At 43.1% G+C, this 19,920-nt stretch overlaps 1 protein-coding gene across 1 annotated transcript; it reads right to left on the minus strand.

Moving 5' to 3' along the window:
* Positions 1 to 7,813: 7,813 nt before the first annotated feature.
* CHMP1B (charged multivesicular body protein 1B) lies at positions 7,814 to 19,381 on the minus strand. The gene is made up of 8 exons (XM_059824272.1): positions 19,353 to 19,381; positions 16,587 to 16,684; positions 15,704 to 15,850; positions 14,942 to 15,010; positions 14,462 to 14,569; positions 13,422 to 13,465; positions 12,481 to 12,553; positions 7,814 to 11,490 (listed from the first exon to the last, which is right to left on the minus strand). The coding sequence occupies exons 1-8, from the start codon at positions 19,366 to 19,368 to the stop codon at positions 11,446 to 11,448; spliced, it is 600 nt and encodes a 199-aa protein (XP_059680255.1). The 5' UTR covers positions 19,369 to 19,381; the 3' UTR covers positions 7,814 to 11,445.
* Between the last annotated feature and the right edge of the window lie 539 nt (positions 19,382 to 19,920).

Consider the following 19,920-nt stretch of genomic DNA (forward strand, 5'->3'; position numbering starts at 1 on the left):
GTCGTCTTATAATTGATGATAAAGTTCACTTGTGGCTAACGAGGGCCTTTTTGTTCTCATAATTAACATCTCATGCTTTGCAAATGATGCTTTTCATTTATTTATATCTGTCAGCCTGACGGCCGTTTGGGTGACTCCATCACCACGAAGCTCCTACCAACAGGCCTTGTGGAGAAGAAAAAAAATGCAAAAAAAAGCAACCACCCCCAACATTTATTCTTTATTTTGGAAAACACTCCCTTTCTTAGGCTTCCAGTCGATATTATCGTTCTAATAATAAATTGAGAATGAATGTTTTCAAAGGACTACCTGAAGAGTATTTTCCATTGTAGAAGACGAGTCTTCATCTGCTCTCATTCTGATGAGAAAGGAAATTGGCTTTATTATTTAAATTAACATTGTTATTTAGAAACATATCATATTTATCACTTATGTGGTTCACCTGTGAGCACTTCTATGCAATGCTTTGCATTTAAAAGGACAAATTTGAACAAAGAGATTGTTCTCTTGGGTGGGAAGAAGGGGATGCTGGAGGCACAATCTAGGTATGTGCTCTTCCAACAGCAAAATACTGATTTTCCAGCCCTTTTTTAGGCTGTAGCTGGAGACTCCCGGGGTGGAAAGGCTCCTTCGGGGTTTCTGCCCACCTATAGACCTTCCTGTAGCTTCGGCTCATCCCTCCAAGAGAAAGGGATGGCACACGAAGAAGTGCCCCTTCCCTGCGCCGCGGGCTTTTCCCCTTTGCTGTAGGAATTATTTCTTTGTTACTTAATCATCTGTAATTATCTTCTGGAGTAAATTCTGTTGGTGCATCAATTTTCAAACACAACAGTCATTTTTATCAGTCATGTTTATTTAATTTTAGCTGATTAGCACAGAACCTAACAAGTGGCTTAGACTAACAGTGTGTCACTGCCCAAGTATTTTGTAGGTAACAAGAAGACATGGAATAGCGCACATGTTGCTTTGTCTGCATTAATCTATTTACATTGTAATTCTTCAACTGTTTTTAATGGCTGGTTCAGCTGGAAGCGATTAGTTGTCTAAATTAAAGCCACATTTCTCACTTTGTGCACTGGGAAGGTTTTTAGCTGTTGTCTTTTCCTTGTTTTTTGTTTTCCAAATCAAGACGGATACCATTTGAAAACGCATGAAATCTTATTGAGGGGATTGATCCGGGTGTTGGGAGCTGTGTTCCCACATATTTGTCTTGAAGCCAAATACTTGGATGGGCCACAAAATGGTGTGTTTGAAGTTGAGCTCTGCAGCACGGCTGTCAGCGCGGTGTTGTCTGGGGCTGCGCAGGAGCCGACCCAGCAGCCGGGCTTCAGAGGGAAACCTCGGGGTGGCTCCGAGAGGAGGAAAGCAAGGAGAAGAGAAGGCGCTGCAGACACAGCTCAGGAGTTTCTGGGCGGTTCTGCACGAGCAGTAGCCACTTGTTTATAAATTAATTAAATTAACAAATACATTTGTGTTATGCACAACGTAATTTATAGAGAACTTCAGACCAGAGTGTCAGTGCATGTCGGATCTCTCCCTCTTGTTTTCGACGCTTTACAGGAAAAAAATGTCACATTTGCAAAGCAGTCATGAAACACGTGGAGTCAGCCTGGCCTTTCTCCAGGACTTGCACCTGAGCAGCGCGATGGAGCTCATCCCATCTCCCCTCATCTCCCTGGCTAAGGATTTTCCAGGTCTGGCCCAAACACCACACTCTTCTCACAGCGCTGCAGCCAGATGTAAGATGTGCCAAGTCTCTCAAGAGATAGATCTTCAGCTCAGCTGTGGAGACTCAGAAGGCACCCATAGCTGTGGGATGCTGCAGTCGAATGTCTCCCATGAGATTAGGAGCTTCCGTGCAAGGTGAGGATAGATCGCTTCCCACCCCAGCATCTCTGCTGGGAATTATTTCTCTGTACGAGGTCAGCGTGGTGGCCATGCCCACGTTCATTCCCAGCAGCAATGGCGCTGCACCTTCTTGCTGCACAGCTCCAGGAGTTTAGATGAGTTTTTGCCTGTTAGGAGCTGATGGGAGCCCTCCAGCTGGCTTCAATCCAACCTGCGTTAAGACCAGGCTGAGGCTGCTGGGAATTGCAGTCTCAGGTGAGATGCAGACCTGGGACTACCCAAGATGACCTTCAGACAGAACTGTGTCCTCCTGACGGCACAGCCACGGTCTGTCTTGGAAAGTATCAAGTGAGAGCTGTTGGCTCTGTCCTTTCCCAGTGCAATGTGTTGGTGCTGCAAGGTGATGTCTATCTTAAGGGAAGGGGTGACTTCAACTCTGCAAAAAGCTAACAACGCTAGACAGGCTCCCAGATCCTGTGGGAAATGTGGGGTGAGTAGATGCCGATTTGGCTGAGGGCACAGCACCAGCTGAGCACTCCTATTTACCTGCATCAACTGCATTGAGTCACCTCCACCAGTGCTGCCTGATGGGCACGAGAGCCCTTGAGCAGAGCTCCCTTGAGAACTTTTCCATAAAAAGTACTATTTAATACCATAAAAAAAAATGGTCTCCGTGCTATCCACTTATGAAGGCAAGGAAAGCAAAGCCCTGCTGTGCCCTACATTGACTTCAGGACATCCCGTAAGGTGGTACTCAGGGCACCAGCCTGGGAAGGTGGATACGGGGAGGAACCCCTGGGGAAAGCGGAGTTTTAAATCCCAGTCTCCCATGGCAGAGCCCGCAAGGGCTGTTGGACAGGTTTCGGTATGGGTATCATTGAACTCAACGCATTTTCTTTTAATTTCACGAATAAAAAAAAGGAAAATTCACAGGTGGCATAGTCCAAACAGAGTCTTCTTCACTGAAGTCAATATTCAAACCAAATAAATCAAGCCTTTGCACAGACTCACTCCTGAGGAAGCACTTATCTGGCCATCCAGCAAAACAGGGTGAAAGAAAAAAGGAAGGCTAACGCGCTCTTTGCTCCTCTTCCTCCCCTCTTTCCACCCACCCCCAAACCCAAAGATAGCAGCCCCGACCAAGAGTTTTCTGCCTTCATCAGTTTGTCACAACCTGAAAGTCCCTCCAGTGTTCGTGTGTATTTCATTATCCTATCTGTCGCATCTGTACCTCATTACATGCTCTAGCTGAACGGTGCACGGAGTCGGGTTGCGACGAGGCAAAGGTCAGAGGAACCTCCAGCCTGCATTTGGCCATCGGTTGATTATTCAGATAACAAACAACCATCCAAAAGACTGAGGGCTTCTCTGTGGCTACAGACAGGACCCTATCGCTGTAGGAAAAGAAAAGAAGATAGCTAATTCCTCTTAGCTACCCACTACCTTGAACATCCGAAAAATAATCAAGCAAATAGATGGTATTTGTTGCGACTTGGCGCATCGATGCAGAGCTGATACTTGGCAGTAGCCTCCTTGCTCCGCTGTGTCTTGCTTTTAATATACTGCCCAGCATTAATCAAGCAGTTTAGAAGCATCCTATATCAGTTCTGCAAAACAGAGCTTAAATGATTTACTGGCAGATTCTTTCAGCTCCTGTTAGACTCCTGTTTTTCTTTCATGTGGGTAGCAGGGGTCAGCAGCGGCAGGAGATGCATGCTTTCACTTTGTCTCACATTTGCTGCTGTCATTCTGATCCCGCTCCGGTCCCCGCAGAGCGACAGGATGTGTTCATGCTCGCAGCCCTAGATGCTAATTGATTTTAGGGAGCCCATTCATCAGTTAAATTTAGTAGATCACCCACCAGGTTTGCTGTTCACTGTCAAAGGTAATTCAATTAAAACTCCAGAAGTGTGACTAACCATTCGATGGTAAAGATGTTTAGCAGCTGTGCTGCTGTATCTTCTCCATCCTATTGTGTCTGTGAACCACCCCGGCGTAGTATGCGACCGAGCCATATACCTCGGCTGATTAATGTATACAACAGTTTTGCAGCAGTGCCAAAAATTAAGTCCAAATGCCTTCTTCGGTATGCAATGACATGCAAATGTCTAAATGTAACAGCCTCAGTAAGAGAAAAGCCTCGAAAGTGTTGAAAGGCAGCAGCGGCTACAATGGATGATTTAACTCCGTGCATCTATAAGGGTTTGGGTTTTTTTTAAACAACCTTCAAAAGAATCAAATTCGTATTTTCAAATCCCTTGATGGTTTGAGATCTCCTCATTCCTACTTGTAAATACCTAGTTTCCCCGTAGCCATCAAAGTTCCTATGAAAGCCGTCCAATACGACTTGATCCCATCCCTGAAGCCGTGTATAAATCAGGCAGACAGTGCAGCGCTCGTGTGGAAAGATGTTTCTATTAAACGCGGGAGGTGGGGGAAGCCTGGCTGAATTCCTCCTGGCTGACAAACCGGCCTTTGACTCTTCTCGTCTGCTGGCATCGGTCACTCAAACGAGGTTTGGTAGCAATTGAGCGCATTGTTAGTGATCCCATTGTACTCCATGGGACAAAGTGGTGTGGCTGCTTAATAGATTACAGGAAAACATCATCTGAAAAGCACAGGTAAACAAGACACACGTCCCTCAACCTTTCACCCTTGACGACCAAGGTTCACATCCCACTAGAGCACAAATAAATAGGAGGCTGGACTCTCTTGAGTCACTGCTGGCGAGTTTATATTCGGGCTGAGACTATTTCGGAGCCCCACAGACTTGTCGGTCGCAAGGGTTGGAAGACGACGGGTGGGATGAAGGCTTGGAAGGGGCTGGGAGCAGAGGTGGACAAAGAAACTCCCCAAATCACTGCCCGTACAGAACACGGCATTTATTTACTTACAGTGACTGCCTAAAATTATTCTTATAAAGTTAACTAGGCACTGATGCGGAGTTTCTAATAGCTACCATCGCACAGGTCTCATTTCGTCAACTTACTCTGCGAGAGTCGAACCCCACACAAACACAGAGATTTTCTGATTTCTGTGTGGTTGTAGAAAATAAATGAGACCCAGCAACTCCGCAAACCACCGGTTTTCCTGCGCGTCTTTTATAAGCAGGAGGAAGGATACCTGTATGGTTTGGTAAATAGTATCCTGAGAAAACATCCAGAGTTCCCAAACTTCACCATAAACCTCGATGAAGAGCTGGGGAGTACCTGGTCTATTTGATACTCTAACCACAGGCTAACTGAAGTTGTGAAACTTCAACAAAAGCATGACATTTGAAGGAGAACCCAGGCTAGTCTATATTTGCCGCTTCCAACATGCTAGACACAAGACAACCCGGGGTTTGCTAAGTATTAATCTTGACCGTACAGTGTATTTTTTAAATATTTGGATGAAAAGCAGTGCCATTGTTAAATGCAATAATTACCACTAATATACCTTGATACTTCTGCTATCTTTACAAATAGAAGTATCTCTGCAGAAAAGGTTGGTAGAAGTATACATTTTGTATAAAGACATCAGGGTTTTAAGCAATGGTCAAATACTTACAGCAATGTAACTGGATCAGCAACGGCTTTGATATACGGTTGCTGCCAGGAATCTTTTTGCTGTTGTTGAATCTCTCCGTTCTTCTGGCATTAATAAATTAAGGCACCTGCTTTACAAATCAGCAGAAATCTGGAAAATCATTATCACTTCAATGCGGAAACGACGTCCATCACAAAAGAACAAATGGGGTATGTAGCCTACACGGGACTTTGAAAAAACGGTTCGATTTGTCAAATTACTGGAGGAAAAGTTGATCTTACTGTTAGGGACTTTATCCACTTCCAGGTCATATCAATTAGTTACAGCAGCCTCTTGGAGACTGGAACTAATTTATAACACTCTGAACAGGACTGCCTGCTTCTCCCACGCGTTTCAAGTCAAATGTTGGGGCTTCCCACTGGAACCGAAAAATCATCAGCAACAGAAATAGAGCTTAATGGTTCTAACAAAAGAAACAAAGTCCTGGCTGCGATAAGAGCAAAGTGAAGTATCTTGTCTAGAGACTCCGCGATTACATTAAATTAATCTTTGAAAAGAGAAAGAATTCTTAAAAAATTAAATAAAAATAATATTGGGTGTCTTTAAAGGAAGTTTTAAAATGTTTTATTATCCCTGACAGCTTATTTTGACAGAAATTGATTGTAATAAAAGAATCATGAATCAGATAGTAGGGAAATTATATTAAGCTGATTATTATCTTGTCAGATACATGTATTTGTTGGTACATAACATTTATTGCTTTATACTTTTGCAAAAAGATTGTTTCACCCAGAATTAACAAGTTTACAATATCCTAAGCAACACGCACAGGTCGTCCCAACCGTAAACCATCTTTTAGATTAGCAGTATGTGATACTTAAGCACTTTTATCCTCTGAAATCACCCTTGTCTAGGTAAGTGCTTGAAAGCAGCTTGGCTGCTGCGAGATGGTCTGGTGCTGGCTGCTTCTCACAGCCACCGGCACCGTTGGAAAGCCTTCCCAAGGACTGGAAAGAGGTGGGATCCTAGGGCCTGTTGATTTTCTATCTTGAACTGTGTATCACAGCTGATTCAGCATGACTTTCTTAATAAAGAGTAGTAAAGGTCAAGCGAAAGCCTGCAAGACTCACTCACGGCATCTTCTCCCAAGTTAAAAAGGCTCAATTGGCACTTGAAATTAGTTACAGATTGTTCGCGACAGTCTTTTCCTTTATTTGAATGGTAATGAAGAGAGCTGCTTCCGATACAAGTAAGGCCACTGACCCTTCTTGGGATTTCATTGAAAAAATATTGTTTGACAAAAAAAAAAAAGAGCGCGCACTGAGCAGTATGCTGCCGTTAGTTCAGACCAGGCCTTTGCAATAGCTGAATGCTAAAGCAAAAAAGTGCAGTGCGCTATACGGACAGAGAGAATCCTGAAACCAAAGTAAATACTTCATCAAAGCAAATCTCAATGTGGGCAACACCTCTAATAAGAAAATGAAATTTTCTATTAAAATACACAGCATACAGTGTGTGTTTCCTTCTGTAGAAAATGGAATTATCATCACAGGACAAAAAAAAAATTACACAATAGCTAAAGAAACCCAAGAGAACTTAACTAAAAATTGAAGAATTTAAAACAAGTTTTAAGCACAAAGTTATTCACTATCGCACTCCTAACAGTAGATCTCCAAGTCCCAAGTTAATGCCTAAAGGCAGCAGTGAAGTGTCAAAGCGCGTTTAGCGAAGGTGGTTAGGTGTTGACACAAATCAGCTGATGGCCCTGTGCGACGTGTTCCCAGGTTGTATTTTGCACAGCAGAGCACCTTCTAGGTGAGGACCAAAGCCCTGACACAGGCACGTCCTACCAAGCTTTGATACTGCCCAGAAACAGAGGTTCTACAGGAGAGACAGTTCCTTAAACCAGTTAGCGAGGACTCTGAAAGTCCTCTTTGTTTTAAGAATTCAAAACAATAGTAATTTATGTAGGACCTACGCAAAAACAAAGCTTGAGGCTCCCTCTGCTGGTTCCCAAACAAGAATGGGAGGGGAAAATAAAGACAGAAGGTTTTCAGCTCCATGGAGGACAAACTCAAAACCACACCACCTCCTAACAGCTTTCCACATGACCCCTCGTCATATACAGTAAGGACAGAAAACCCTCGTAGATGTTTAAGTGTGAGAGATACACTCCGTACCAAACACTAAAAAAAATCATGGTATTTTAAATAGATTATATTTTTTTGTTGTTATACTTAATCACTCCCTAAACTGTTGTCCCAAATCTTTCTCGATACTTCCCACTTTACTTTCTTCTTGTTTCGTCTCCATAAAGATTTAATTTTCCGATTATCTTCTCACGGGAAAATACTGATGACATTACAACATCTGCTTGTTTATCCACGTACTGAGCCCCGCCAGCAAACAGCCACATAACCTAGGGACACATCTGAAATAAGTTGTCTGTACAATTTTATTTACCGCTTGCAGTTACATTTACAAATTGTCCCGTACAAGTAAAGCAGTTTTCAAAATGAACTCTACCAGAGCTACAAAAGTTATTCTCTTCTCTATACATGTCACCAGCTTCAGAATTTATTTCTGTACACAGTTGATTATATTTAACAAAAATTCACTATTTTTTGGCTCTGAGGATCTCCACAAAGGCAACTTAATGATTTTTATCTTACTGCAACTGAGAAAGTTGAAGTTCTTGTTCTTCCTTTCCTTCCCTCTCCTTTCATCTGAAGCTCTTCATGGCTTTCGGTTTTGGAGTTCAAATGAACAAAGACTAATTCTACCATATACTAGCAGTTTTAGTAACCAAGGAAAAAAATGTTGAGCAAAACCATCTTGCAACATTTCAAGCAATGTTTCACTTCAGATGTGTCTGCTCGTAAGCATAAATATTGAAATATTATCAGGTACTAAGGTACATAAAAACAGGTACAATTTACTTAACATGAAATGAACTACAAACACATACAGTCAACTTACAAGGAACACTAGCAACGTAGGAGCAAGGAGCCAGAGTTGTTCAGAAAAGGGCAAATGTTTTGAGCAGAGCCTGAATGGAGGAAGGATATGAAACTCAAATATTGGTCTAAGAGTAACTTCCAGCTTTAAGCATTTCCAGAAGACTTGAGAAAAATATATACATTCAAAATGTAACTGTTAAAACCTTCTGAATGCCAGCTCCGGTACACAAGTGCTTCTAAAGAGAAAAGAAACCATTTTCCCCAGGAGAGGGCAGGCAATCTATACACAGAAGTAACCAACACAAAATCCCGGCCCCGCTGAAATACGCAGCAATCCCCAGAGCGAAGCCAGCAGGGCAGAAATTCATTGTTTCAAACACTTACTTCTTCCCCCAGTCAGCTAAGCCTGCCTACCTCTTTGCATCATAGTCCCGCAGAGGTAACATTAATTATGTCCATCAAGCCTTTATGTTTACTTGTAAATCTCTTTAAAAAAATGATACTGGACATCTATTCTGGTACTGGAGTTAGCAAGCCTGGGATAAGGTCAAAACTATGAATCAGGCTGTGTATAGCCAGTAAGATAACGAAGCTTATTTAGCATTTACCTTGCAGCAATCTAATCAGTCCCATCTCCCTTTATTTTTAAATTCCTCCACAGCCCCAAGGCTCACGGCAAGGCAACGTAGTCAGAAAAATCAAATACACAGGATCTCAGAATTGCTGCCTACTCCCTCAAATAGTTTAAGAATGGCCAGGAGCAGCCTAAAAGCTGCATAATCTTTAGCACTAAAATAAGCCAGACAAGCTAGCTGAAGTTGTCCAATATCAAACACAGAAATCCTCAGTACTTTACGGTACAGCTCCATCAACAAGCGACCGCAAAGTAAACTCAGATGTGGATTTATTACACAACAGTAAGTTTCCAATCCTATCATGATACAAAGCAACTGAATATCAGAAAAGTGAAGTAAGTTCAGCAAGGCAAAGGCACACACACAAGCAGTTACCACAGCTGTGAGTAACCTGGTTGCATAGATATACGGTCATGTTTTTGCTATATTGTTCAGAAGGAGCTAGGGGAAAAAAGAAAAAATTAGTATACAGCCCCTTTCCTAAGATGTTTTATTAATAATTCAAAAGGATTGTACCAAGACTACAGCTGTGAGTATATGGTTTTTAAAGATCTTCCAATTTCTCCTATTTACAGGAAGAATGGTCAAGGTGTTTAAAAGAAAGCTGCATCGAAATTAGATGTAAACAAGTGAAAAGACCACATTTTAAACAAATTGTTTTAGTTTAGGCTGCCAGTGTGAGAGAGACAATTCCACAACATTTTAGGTTGTTTTGTCTATCTTATTTTCCTTATCTTATTTTTACAGTAGCCTTGAATAATTCAGTATGTAACATCCTGCTAAGCCTTTAAAGTGATTTGAATAACACATTCAAAATACAGTTTGAAACCGCTCTGAAATGTTTCATCATTTTTGCATGTTTGCACTGAAAAAATCCTGCCTGACTTAAAAAGCCAGGTATTTTTTTTCTTAAATATTTCCCCAACACTGGAAAATCCATGTGATCCTGAACACCAGTGAATTAATTCCAAGTCTAGTGCTTCAAACCTTCCCTCACCCCTACAAAAGATAAAACAAAAAACAAGTCCAAAAACTTAGATCATTTTCACGTCACTGTTTATCACAACACATCACAAGCAGTCTCAGCTACAAATTTCTACCACCATTTCCTCACTTCACAACTGCAGCCAGAGTTTGAAGCTACTGAAAGCAGCCAGTAAATTCTCTTACTGTGCAGAAATATAGAGGGATCACTAAAACAAACTAGTCTCTCCATACAACTGCAATATTACAAATCATGTTGTTTTATCTGCAGAGAGCAACATTATACCTTAAAAAATAAAGTAGTTGTTCTTAATCCAACATAACTCCCTTTGACTGAGCTGGCCTACGCTATTCATCCGCTTCTCACCTGCTGTGAGGTGCGGAGGCGGAAAAGCTGATTGAAGGGAGTGCCCGGGTTCAAGAAGGCAGGGTTGGGACCTTGACTCATGAAGGACTGTGAAGATCGGAACCTGAGGAAGAGCACTCCTGTGTTTTTCACACATGGAAGAACACTGAAGTGTGGAATATAATCACGAGACTTGCCCCAACTTATAAAAAAGTGGCTAGATTAAAAACAAAGACAGGGTAAGAAGGAAAGGAGAAAAGCAGGCTTCAGTTACTTCGCATAACGCTTCTCAGCCTGAACCTAAAAAAAAAAAATGGATAGCATAAGTTCCCTGCTAAGAGGAATGAGATATTATGTTGGTAGAAATAGAGGCGAGTGACGTAACTGGCTGCACCCCAGGACACCGAGAAGAAAGCAAAACGGAGAAGCTACAGCACTTGACATTAAACAACAAAAATGCTGCAACATTCAACAGAACTGACAAAGGGTTGAAAAATATATTTTATTCCTCCTGTACTAAAGTGATGACACCGTACAAGCTCCCCATTATGTGAAAACAGCTTCTGGTAACTCATTTTTTAACTGAACAACTAATTTCAGCACAATTACCCTAGCTTTAAAAGACTAAAAAACCCAGACTGAAGTCCACTTATTTGTTTTAACAAGTGTATTTTCCATGAAGTCCACGCTGTCCACCTTTGCGTGTTCCAGAAGTCTGGCTGTGTAAGAAAGTTATCTACAAGAGTCATCTGAACCGAATACATCAGTTCTCCAACCACAAACAGTTCTCCTAATTTAAAAAAATCACTTTATAATTTAAAATAGATATCAATGACAGTCTGCTTTTCTTTTAGCTAGAATGCACCAACATTACTAGCTGATTTAGAGTATCAACTTGATTTCGTGAAAAAAGCTTGCGAAAAATATATCAACTTCAAAATGTACAGAAAAGGACATTAGAGAGCTGATATTTTTGGGTTACTTAATGTATTTAGAAAGAGCAGCAAGCTAGGAGTGAAGTACCCTATATAACAAATATTCAAACAGCTAAGCCACACTGTATACACCTTTCTAGTGTAGTGAAGGATTAGTTACAGGAAGGGTGTTTTGAAAGCATGTACAAAGAACAGCGGCTTTGTTTAACTTAAACTTGATCGCGTAGGCGGGCCAGTCTCTGTGACAGCTCATCCTGCAGAATTGTAAAACACAAAGAAACCAGCTATCAGGAATATGAAAATTAATTTTTGCAAAGTTCTGCAATGGTCAAGCATCTCATCTACAAGTCTTAACAAGATTTGCTTAAGACCTCAAGAACTGCTGTACCAGGTGAGAGCAGAGGTCCATACAGCTATCTTATCTCCAGCAGTGCACACCTAGGAAGGAGTTTCAGAACACAGCAAGTAGCGATAGGGTTGGTGGTTTGGTTTATTTTATGTATCATCTTTGCAAATGCATATCAGCTCTTGCAAAACTGCATCTTTATTTGTATGCAGCCGTGACTGACCAAGGCTGGTGTCCAACCGAACTGCTACAGAGAGACAGCACTAGGTCTATTTGTTTTCGAGGGCCTGGTACAAGGTGAAACTGAACTTTTCAAAGACTGTGGAATTCTTGGGGCTTCCCAAACATTGTTCAGTTAAGATGAGGCTCCCTAAAGCCTTCTTCAAAGACAGGATGACAGAAATAAACTGTTCTCTTTCCATTCCCTCAAATACATTCCCCTAGAATGGGAAAAGCAACTCACCAAAAGATCTGCGCAACCTTGACATCAGGATCTGCCCATGCACAAGAAATTCTAAGCTATCCATCTAGAGCAAATGTGGAATCCTTTGCACTAGTCCCGTAAGACCTTTCAGACATTAAAGGGAAAAAACTCAAAGGCCTCGTGTATGCTATGGGAGATGGCTGGATTCATTAAATTTTGAGTAGGTAGGAGAGTCAACTGCTTGGAACTCTATGGAATAACTATGCAAAAATACATCTGAAACATCTAAACTTTCTGGATTTACTAAGCAGACAAACATATTGTTAAAATTATTTTGCTTGTAAGACTGTTTTAACTACACAATTTCTTTTGGACAGCTAAAATGTAATGATAATTTAGCAAGACTGTTTTGACCAAGTGAAGCATTAATTCTCATACCACATTTCTCTAGAAAACATTGAATCTAACTTTTACCTGTTCTGCTGAGGCAACGCTTGTACCAACAGAGCCTGTCTGTCCTTGAGGTAGTTCCATGTTCAGATCAAGACTAATAGGAGGAAAATAAAAAAACACCAAAAAAGACCAAGTCAGGCATACATGGCTCAAGGAAGAAGCACAATAACTGGCAAGTAGAGCAATACCGAGGTAACATGAGGCCACCAGCATCCCACGAACACTGTACTCCAGCTAATTAGACAACTTGATCAGTAAATTTGACTCACTACCAGAAAGACAATTCATATATTACAACTAGCAATAGCTAAATAAATTCTGCTTAATCAGGACTGAGCAAGATTTCTGTTCAACAGAGGTATATCAGACATGGCATACATATGAATGACAAAAAGTTCATTCATAAAAAGAGAGTTTTACTAAAAAATTTGTCAAACGTATTTATCCTCAAGCCAACAGAGCGACGCTTCCAACTTCTGCGTCACCAACAAGGCAAGTAATAGTCTGTGAAATACTTCAGCATACCCTCAAAGGCTTAAATGTCACGATGACCTGTTTTCCAATGTCTAGCTTGTAACAGCAGAACTACAGGAAGTTTTAATGTGGTAAGATGGCAAAAAAGAGGAAAAGCGTGGAGAAACACAGCAAGGATTGCTAATGCTTAAGCTAATCCAATAACTAAATGCTATCCTGACATAACAGATGACATACGCTTTTAGGCTTTTGCACAACCACCCCTGCATCCTGACATTCACAGTAGCTTTGAGTGAAAACAGAACAAAATACTGGCAACTGAACTATTACAAGAATGGTGCCCAGAGGTGAAAGGAAAATGGTGGTTCTTCTCTGCTTCTAAGAGACAGACACATATAAAACATGGGTATCTGACCTTCAAGTTAACCAAGAAGGGTTGTTGGAACGAAGATTTATTCAAGCAATAAGTCACTCAAATTTTTACCTACCCTGCTTCATCTGCCATTTCCTGTAGAAGCATATCCACTTGGTTCTAGGGTAAAGAAAATAAAATTGATAGCTGCATACTGTAGTTTATGACAACCTCTTCTGTTAAATCTTGAGAAAACAGAAATTATTTTAACACATCTGATTTAAATGCCTTTTACAGAACACTTTTGTGCTTAACCACCAGAGGGCCCTGTATGAACTCAAAAAATAACGAGTAGAGGTGCTCAGCCTGTTAAAACCCCATTAATTGATTGAACTCTGGGTTCCGAAATAATGCTTCTAAAGAATTAAACTTATCTGTAAAAAACCAAGCATATACTTGAATATTTCCAGTGGTGATTATTACCTACTAAAACGCCGCTTTGCACAACATGGAAAAAAGCCTATCTCCAATAGATTTGGTTTATTGAATTCTGGTTTAGGTTTGTTTATTTTATTTACAAAGCACTATCTCCAGTAAGCTTCTCTCTGTGACAAAACTTCTGTTGGAATAGCACAAGGGGATAGGTGCTAGGAATTCTTAACCATTTCAAGCATTGTTTAAGGATTTATTTTAGTAAACACATGTCCCTAAATTGAAAGTAGGTAATTAACAACCTTTCCACTGCACATACTACTACTAAATTGGTGGTGAGTAGTGTCATTTTGTTAATATCAGTGAGTTAGAACTATTGATTTTCCCACAGCGTATTCTGCTTTGATAATTAATGCTGCAGTGTCTTCTGGTTCAGAAGTTCATTAAGAACTCATCAAAACACTGCTTATTGAGTAGGAGGGTTAAAGTTTTCAAGATATAATATAAAATAAAGCCTGCTACAAGAGTGAAATAGATCAAAATACATATATGTGATCCTCTGTACTTGTGACTATAATTTGAAATAGTCTCTTCATCACAAAGAAGCACAAAGCAAAAGTGAAAAGGCTCCAGTTGCTGCTATGTCTCAAAGCAGGCAGAAAAAAAAAAAGAATCAGATATTTCCACACAGTTTAGACACGTAACTTAAGATCACCTTTTTAAAAAAAAAATTACTATTCTTACTTGTGGCGTTGTTAGCGTAGTAGTGTTGCTCATTGTGTCTTCCATCTGTTGTGTCTGAACATCTAGGGTTTCAAACTGATGCTCAAATTTATCCATTAGTGCAGATATCTATTAAAAACAGGAATCAAATCAGTGACCTGCAGATAATGGAAGAGAAATACACCTCAACTGGCAAAACCAGAATCACACTACAAGGAAGGCTGCAAGCAGCTTCTGAAGATCAGAAGTTTGTCCCCCTCCCCTCCCAGCGTCAACTCTGAAGTTGATCTAACACTGTGGTCCAAGCAGGTTGGTTGGGGACCTGCCCAGTCAAGTTCTGAGCATCTCCATTTATGAGGACTTCACAATCACATTGGGCAACCTGTTCCAGGATTTACCAACCTCACTGAAAAACCTCTTCTGAATTTCTCTTTTTAAAATTTATGTCCATTGCCCTTTCTGCTTGTGATATGCACCTCCAAGAAAAGTAAGTCTATTTACCTTTTCCAAGTTCATGCTCTTCAGCGTGGCATCCATAGACTTAACTACCCCTGCCATCGACTTCGTTACCTGAAATGAGGTAAACGAAATTATTACAAAGAAAGAAAAATGAGCAGCTTCTTACCAAGCTCTCTTATCTCTGCCCACAGAGTTTCTACAGTATCAAATAGTAGGGCACACATCATTGCCATCTAGAAAGCCACTTTTTATGGTTCCTACCATTTCAAATTCTAGGAATTAACTCAACCACTTGAAATATGCATCCTGAGCTGAAATTCACTAAAAACTGAGGTGTATGTGGCATTAACTTTTGTGGGTCTTGATCTGTCAGATGTTATATATTTGGTATACAGATCACATGGCAGAATAAACTCCCTGGCTGAAGACCAGTACAGTAGCGTACCTTAAAAAAGTACCCGAGCTAAAACAGATTTCTGGAAGTACAAGTCCTATGTCATGACTTTTATGTCTTCGGAAGGGGAGCAGTATCTTTGCAAAACAATCTTAAGTGTAGTCAGAAAAACACACTGTATCTTTAGAAGCACGAGTAGTAACAGCTAACAGAAGTTACTAACTACAAAACGTAGTGGATAGCAGTCTATTTCCAAAGAGCAGCTGCCAGGTGGATTCCAGTACCTGATTTACTAATGGCTACATCTGAAACCAAAACTGAAACTTTCCAGCTCATTATAGACAGAATTAAGTCACTTTAAGAAGATCAGAGGTCTCATCCTCGCAACAGATTTGTGAAAACAGGCTTACTTTGCCCATTGTCACTGCAGTCTGAACTCTTGCTGCTACAGCATCTACCCTGGCACTCATGCGCAAGAAATTGATGGCTTGATTCTTCTGGCGGATTGCGTTTTCCGCATGTATTCTTGCGACTTCCATGTTACCCTTCTGAATTGCCTATTGAAAAAAAAAGAGAAAGAAAAAAGAAAAGAAAAAGCATTTTAACCTTCCCTTCTCTTGTAACAATAATTTCCGAATTGCCTACTTCATTTTTGAAATAAGCATCAACTCATCACAATATCTTTTCTATTAAAGGAGAAAATAAACCCCTCCCTCCTCCCCCAATACTTCTCAAACTTTTTCAAGATGTGAACCCCTAACTTCTTTCCAAGGAAGGTATCTAGCATGCCCTTCAAGGAGAAGGTTTTCTAGAGCTACAGAAACATAATTTTCTCATTCCAAAAAATGTTTTCAGTATCAAGACCCAAACACAGATGCAGTTGGTATAGTTGTATCTCATGGAAAAAAATACAGTCAAATAAATTTAATCTCTCTCTTTACTACTTTAGGGACTCAAAAACTATTTTGAAGTTCCTCTTCATAAGCCCTTTTAATACAAGATGATAAACATTAAGATTAAATATTTTTAACTTTGAGAACAACAGTCTCTAACAAAATACATGAAAGACAATTTTCTCAGGAAGAAAATGCCACAAGCTCTACAAGAGGATATACAAGAACGTATCCTCACATTTATCAGTAAGTATGGGAAGACACATATATTTTACATCACAAGCATGTATCACAATATTCTTAGCATGCATACCAGGAAAATGGTAAAACCACCAGATATTTTCCTGCTATAATATGTAAACAACAGATCTAAAGAGCTTGTTTCAGACTCACTGCTTACCTTCTTAATTTTAGCTTTCTCAGCCTTTTCTTCTTTGTCACATTTTTTTGAGTTCCTGTTGAGTTCCTTTGCAGCGAACTTCAAATTAAACAGATGTTCTGCAGCGCAAGTTAAGGGTCCAAGAACAGGATCAATCCTTCATCCCAGTATTTTGCTCTCCTGTTTGAAGTGCTACCAAACCTAGCGTATACTGTGTTTCCTCGTTAGCGATATTAAAACTTGGAAAATGTTATTTAAGTAAGCCCTTGAAATTCACACAATAAGGAGACCTACCAAGCTGCTTTACAATTATAATGCTGCTTATCATCTGGGTTCCAAAACATAAGGCCATAAAAAAAAAGTTCAGATCCCAAACTGGCTCCACCTAACATCCAACCTACTTCAGACCGATAAATACAACAAACCAAACCTCCCCCAGGAGGAACTGAAAGTCTTACTCTGCCAGCTACTTTCACTCACACACCTAGAGAACTTAACTCTCAGGGAAGTGGAAGTGCAGTTTACTGGCCTGCCTGGAACCTCCCCATCTGAAAAAAAAGCCACTGAGGAACAGCAGACATGCTGTTTTTAACAGACGTGTTGATTTTAACAGTGTAATAGCAAACTAGCTTGGCTGAGCATGCCCAGGTACAAACCAGGAGGCAGGGCTGCCCTTTCAAGCCACAGCATGATCTCGGGTTTAAATTGCTCATGCAGCTCCTTCACAGAGCAGCCTCCCAGCCCCAGGTGATATGAGCGATTCTGGGGTCCCCAACAGCTCTGTCATCTGACTTTTGGGGAAAAAATACTTAAGTCAGCAAGAGAAACTTTTATTTTTAAAAAGTTCAAGTCCTGCTTAAGCCGAAAGCTCTAAGAAGAGAGTAGAACAAGCCTTCATAGTGACTTGGAATGATTGCATTAAACTGTTACTGACAGAGAATAAAGTATATGCTGTAAAAATAACAATTACAAAACCATACTCTTAAAATACTATTGATGAAAGCTTCCAAATAATATCAGTCTTTCTCAAAACAAAACAGAAGTAGAAAGCTTTATAGGCTTCTTTCATGCCACTTTTTGATATCCCAAGAGGAAGATGCAGCATGATGCTTAAGTTAAGTGGAAGCACATAAAGCTAAACGTTATGAGGTACTTGAGGTTTCTTTAATATTTCAAGTATATAAATTATTCCAGAACTGTTTTCTACCTTTAAAGTCCAGCCATGCATCTTAGAGCTCTGACAGCAACCTGAAGACATTAGGAAGTCTGTTGATGTATTTGTTATCCCACCCTCCAAACATCACAAGCAGGCTACAGAAAGGTAACAGCTGTGCCTACACATCTAGGATATCTATTAAGGTGGCTACCAGTAACGCTAAAATTGCTGCTTGTATTTATATTTCTTTGCTTAAATCCTAGGTCACCATCCCTTTCAGCAGCAATAAGTGTATTGCACTGAGCCACAGATCAGGCAATTTACCAAACAGGAAAATACCTTTAGGTTGTTCATTCAAGTATACTTCAGGTCAGAGACCAGAACAACCAGGTGAAACATGACATCACCTATTTACACCGATTGCACGGAAACAGCATTTCAGAGCAGTTTATTTTGAAATAACTTCCTCAGTTACTCACTTGGGGCATTTACCTTTGATGTTAAAATAGCTCACCCTGCCACCTCCACAGCTCTTCCATCCCATGGCGAGCACATACTCGCTCCTCCCTTGAAGTGTCTTTCTCAGTGCCATAACACACTCGAAACCCAACTTCCAGTGTGCCCCATGACTCACAGTCACCTGCTCCAGCACTCCCGCCAGCCCCTACCACAGCCACGGCCATGCCCAGGCACAAGTCCACTGCACCAAGGCCTCTGTAACCGCTAAGGCTTTTCTTTTTGCCCCTGCGCATTAAGATAGTTTTACACAGAAAGAAAGTTTAAATCTACCCACGAGGGTTTTCCCTGCACATCGCTTCTTTTCAGCGGGAAACACAGCTGGGTTTGTTCAGCTGACAGCGGTCGCTGTTTGGGGGGGACAGCTGGCGAGTTAGCCTTGCTGACATCATTCCAGACTATACGCTGCTGCCCTGGATGTGTGGCACGTCAGATCTCCCCGGGACACCCTTTGCACGACTCTACGCCGCAAATGGCATTTTCTGCCCCAGGGACGGGGCTGCCCCTCCGCGCACTGCGGCCCCGGGAGAGGCGACACCGCCTCCCCCCTCCTCGCCCCCCGGCTGAGGTTAGCTCATCTCGCCTCGGGAAGAGACACCGCACTCCCCATCCCCTTCTCCACCCACGCACGGAGGGCCACCCCCAAATTCAGGAAGCACAGCCCCTGTCAGCGTCCCCCAAACAACGCAAACCCTCCTCCTCCTGGAAAAGGCCCTCTGAGGCGAGGCCCCGTCCCCCACCGGGCCGCCCCGCTCTCCCGGCGGCCACCGACCGCCGCCATGAGGGAAGGGACTCGCTTCCTCCTCCCCACCGCGCCCTGCCGCGTCCCGGGGCTCCTCCCCGGGCGGAGGGGCCTCGCACCCGCCCCAGAACAGGCACCGGCCCCAGGAGCGCCGGCTCTCAGCGAGGCCCGGCCCGCACCCAGCCCAGCCCGGGCCCCGCGCCGCGCCGGGGCCTCCCCGCAGCCCAGCCCCGGCCGCGGCCCCCGCCCCGTGAGGGCCGCCAGCCCCGCTGCGCCAACAGTGACCGGGAGCGGCCGCGGCACCGGCGACCGAGGGGCCTCCGCGCCGCCCCACGGCGGGGGCGCACGGAGGAGACCCGCGCCCCGAGGATACTCTCCATGTTGGACATGGCGGCGGGCGGCTCCGCGGCGCTCCGGCCGGCCCGGCGGAGGGGGCGCGACGCTGCGGCCGGCGCTGGTGCCCTCCCTCGGCGCTGCCGCCGCTCCGGCTTCCGGCTACCCCTCCCGCTACGCGCAGCCGCGCCGGGGCGGGGCGGGGGCGCGCGGCGCCGCCTGCCGGTCACGGGGCGGAGGCGGGAGCGCGCGGGTGCGCGTGCGCGGCCGCTGGTTTCCTCAGGGGGTTTCTCCCGCCTCAGGCTGCGCGCCCGCTCCGCCGGCCCCGCTCCGCCGGCCCCGCTCCCCCGGCCCCGCTTCCCCGCCCTCCCTCAGCCGGCTCTCTCAGCTCCCCCGCCGCCATCACTAGCACCGGGGGAGGGCCGGGCTGTGCAGCCTCTGGCCTGGACGGGCAGGCCGCTTGCCGGGCGCGGGGGCCCGGGCTCGGCCGGCTGAGGGGAGGGGTGGGGTGGAAGGCCCCTCTCAGCAGCAGCAGGCCCGGCGGTGCCGAGAGCCTCAGCAGCGGGGAGGCGGCTGTTCTGCCTGCAGGGAAAGGCACAAGCGCAAAG

Source organism: Gavia stellata, chromosome 14 (genome assembly GCF_030936135.1).
Source record: "Gavia stellata isolate bGavSte3 chromosome 14, bGavSte3.hap2, whole genome shotgun sequence".
NCBI classification, from domain to species: Eukaryota; Metazoa; Chordata; class Aves; order Gaviiformes; family Gaviidae; genus Gavia; species Gavia stellata.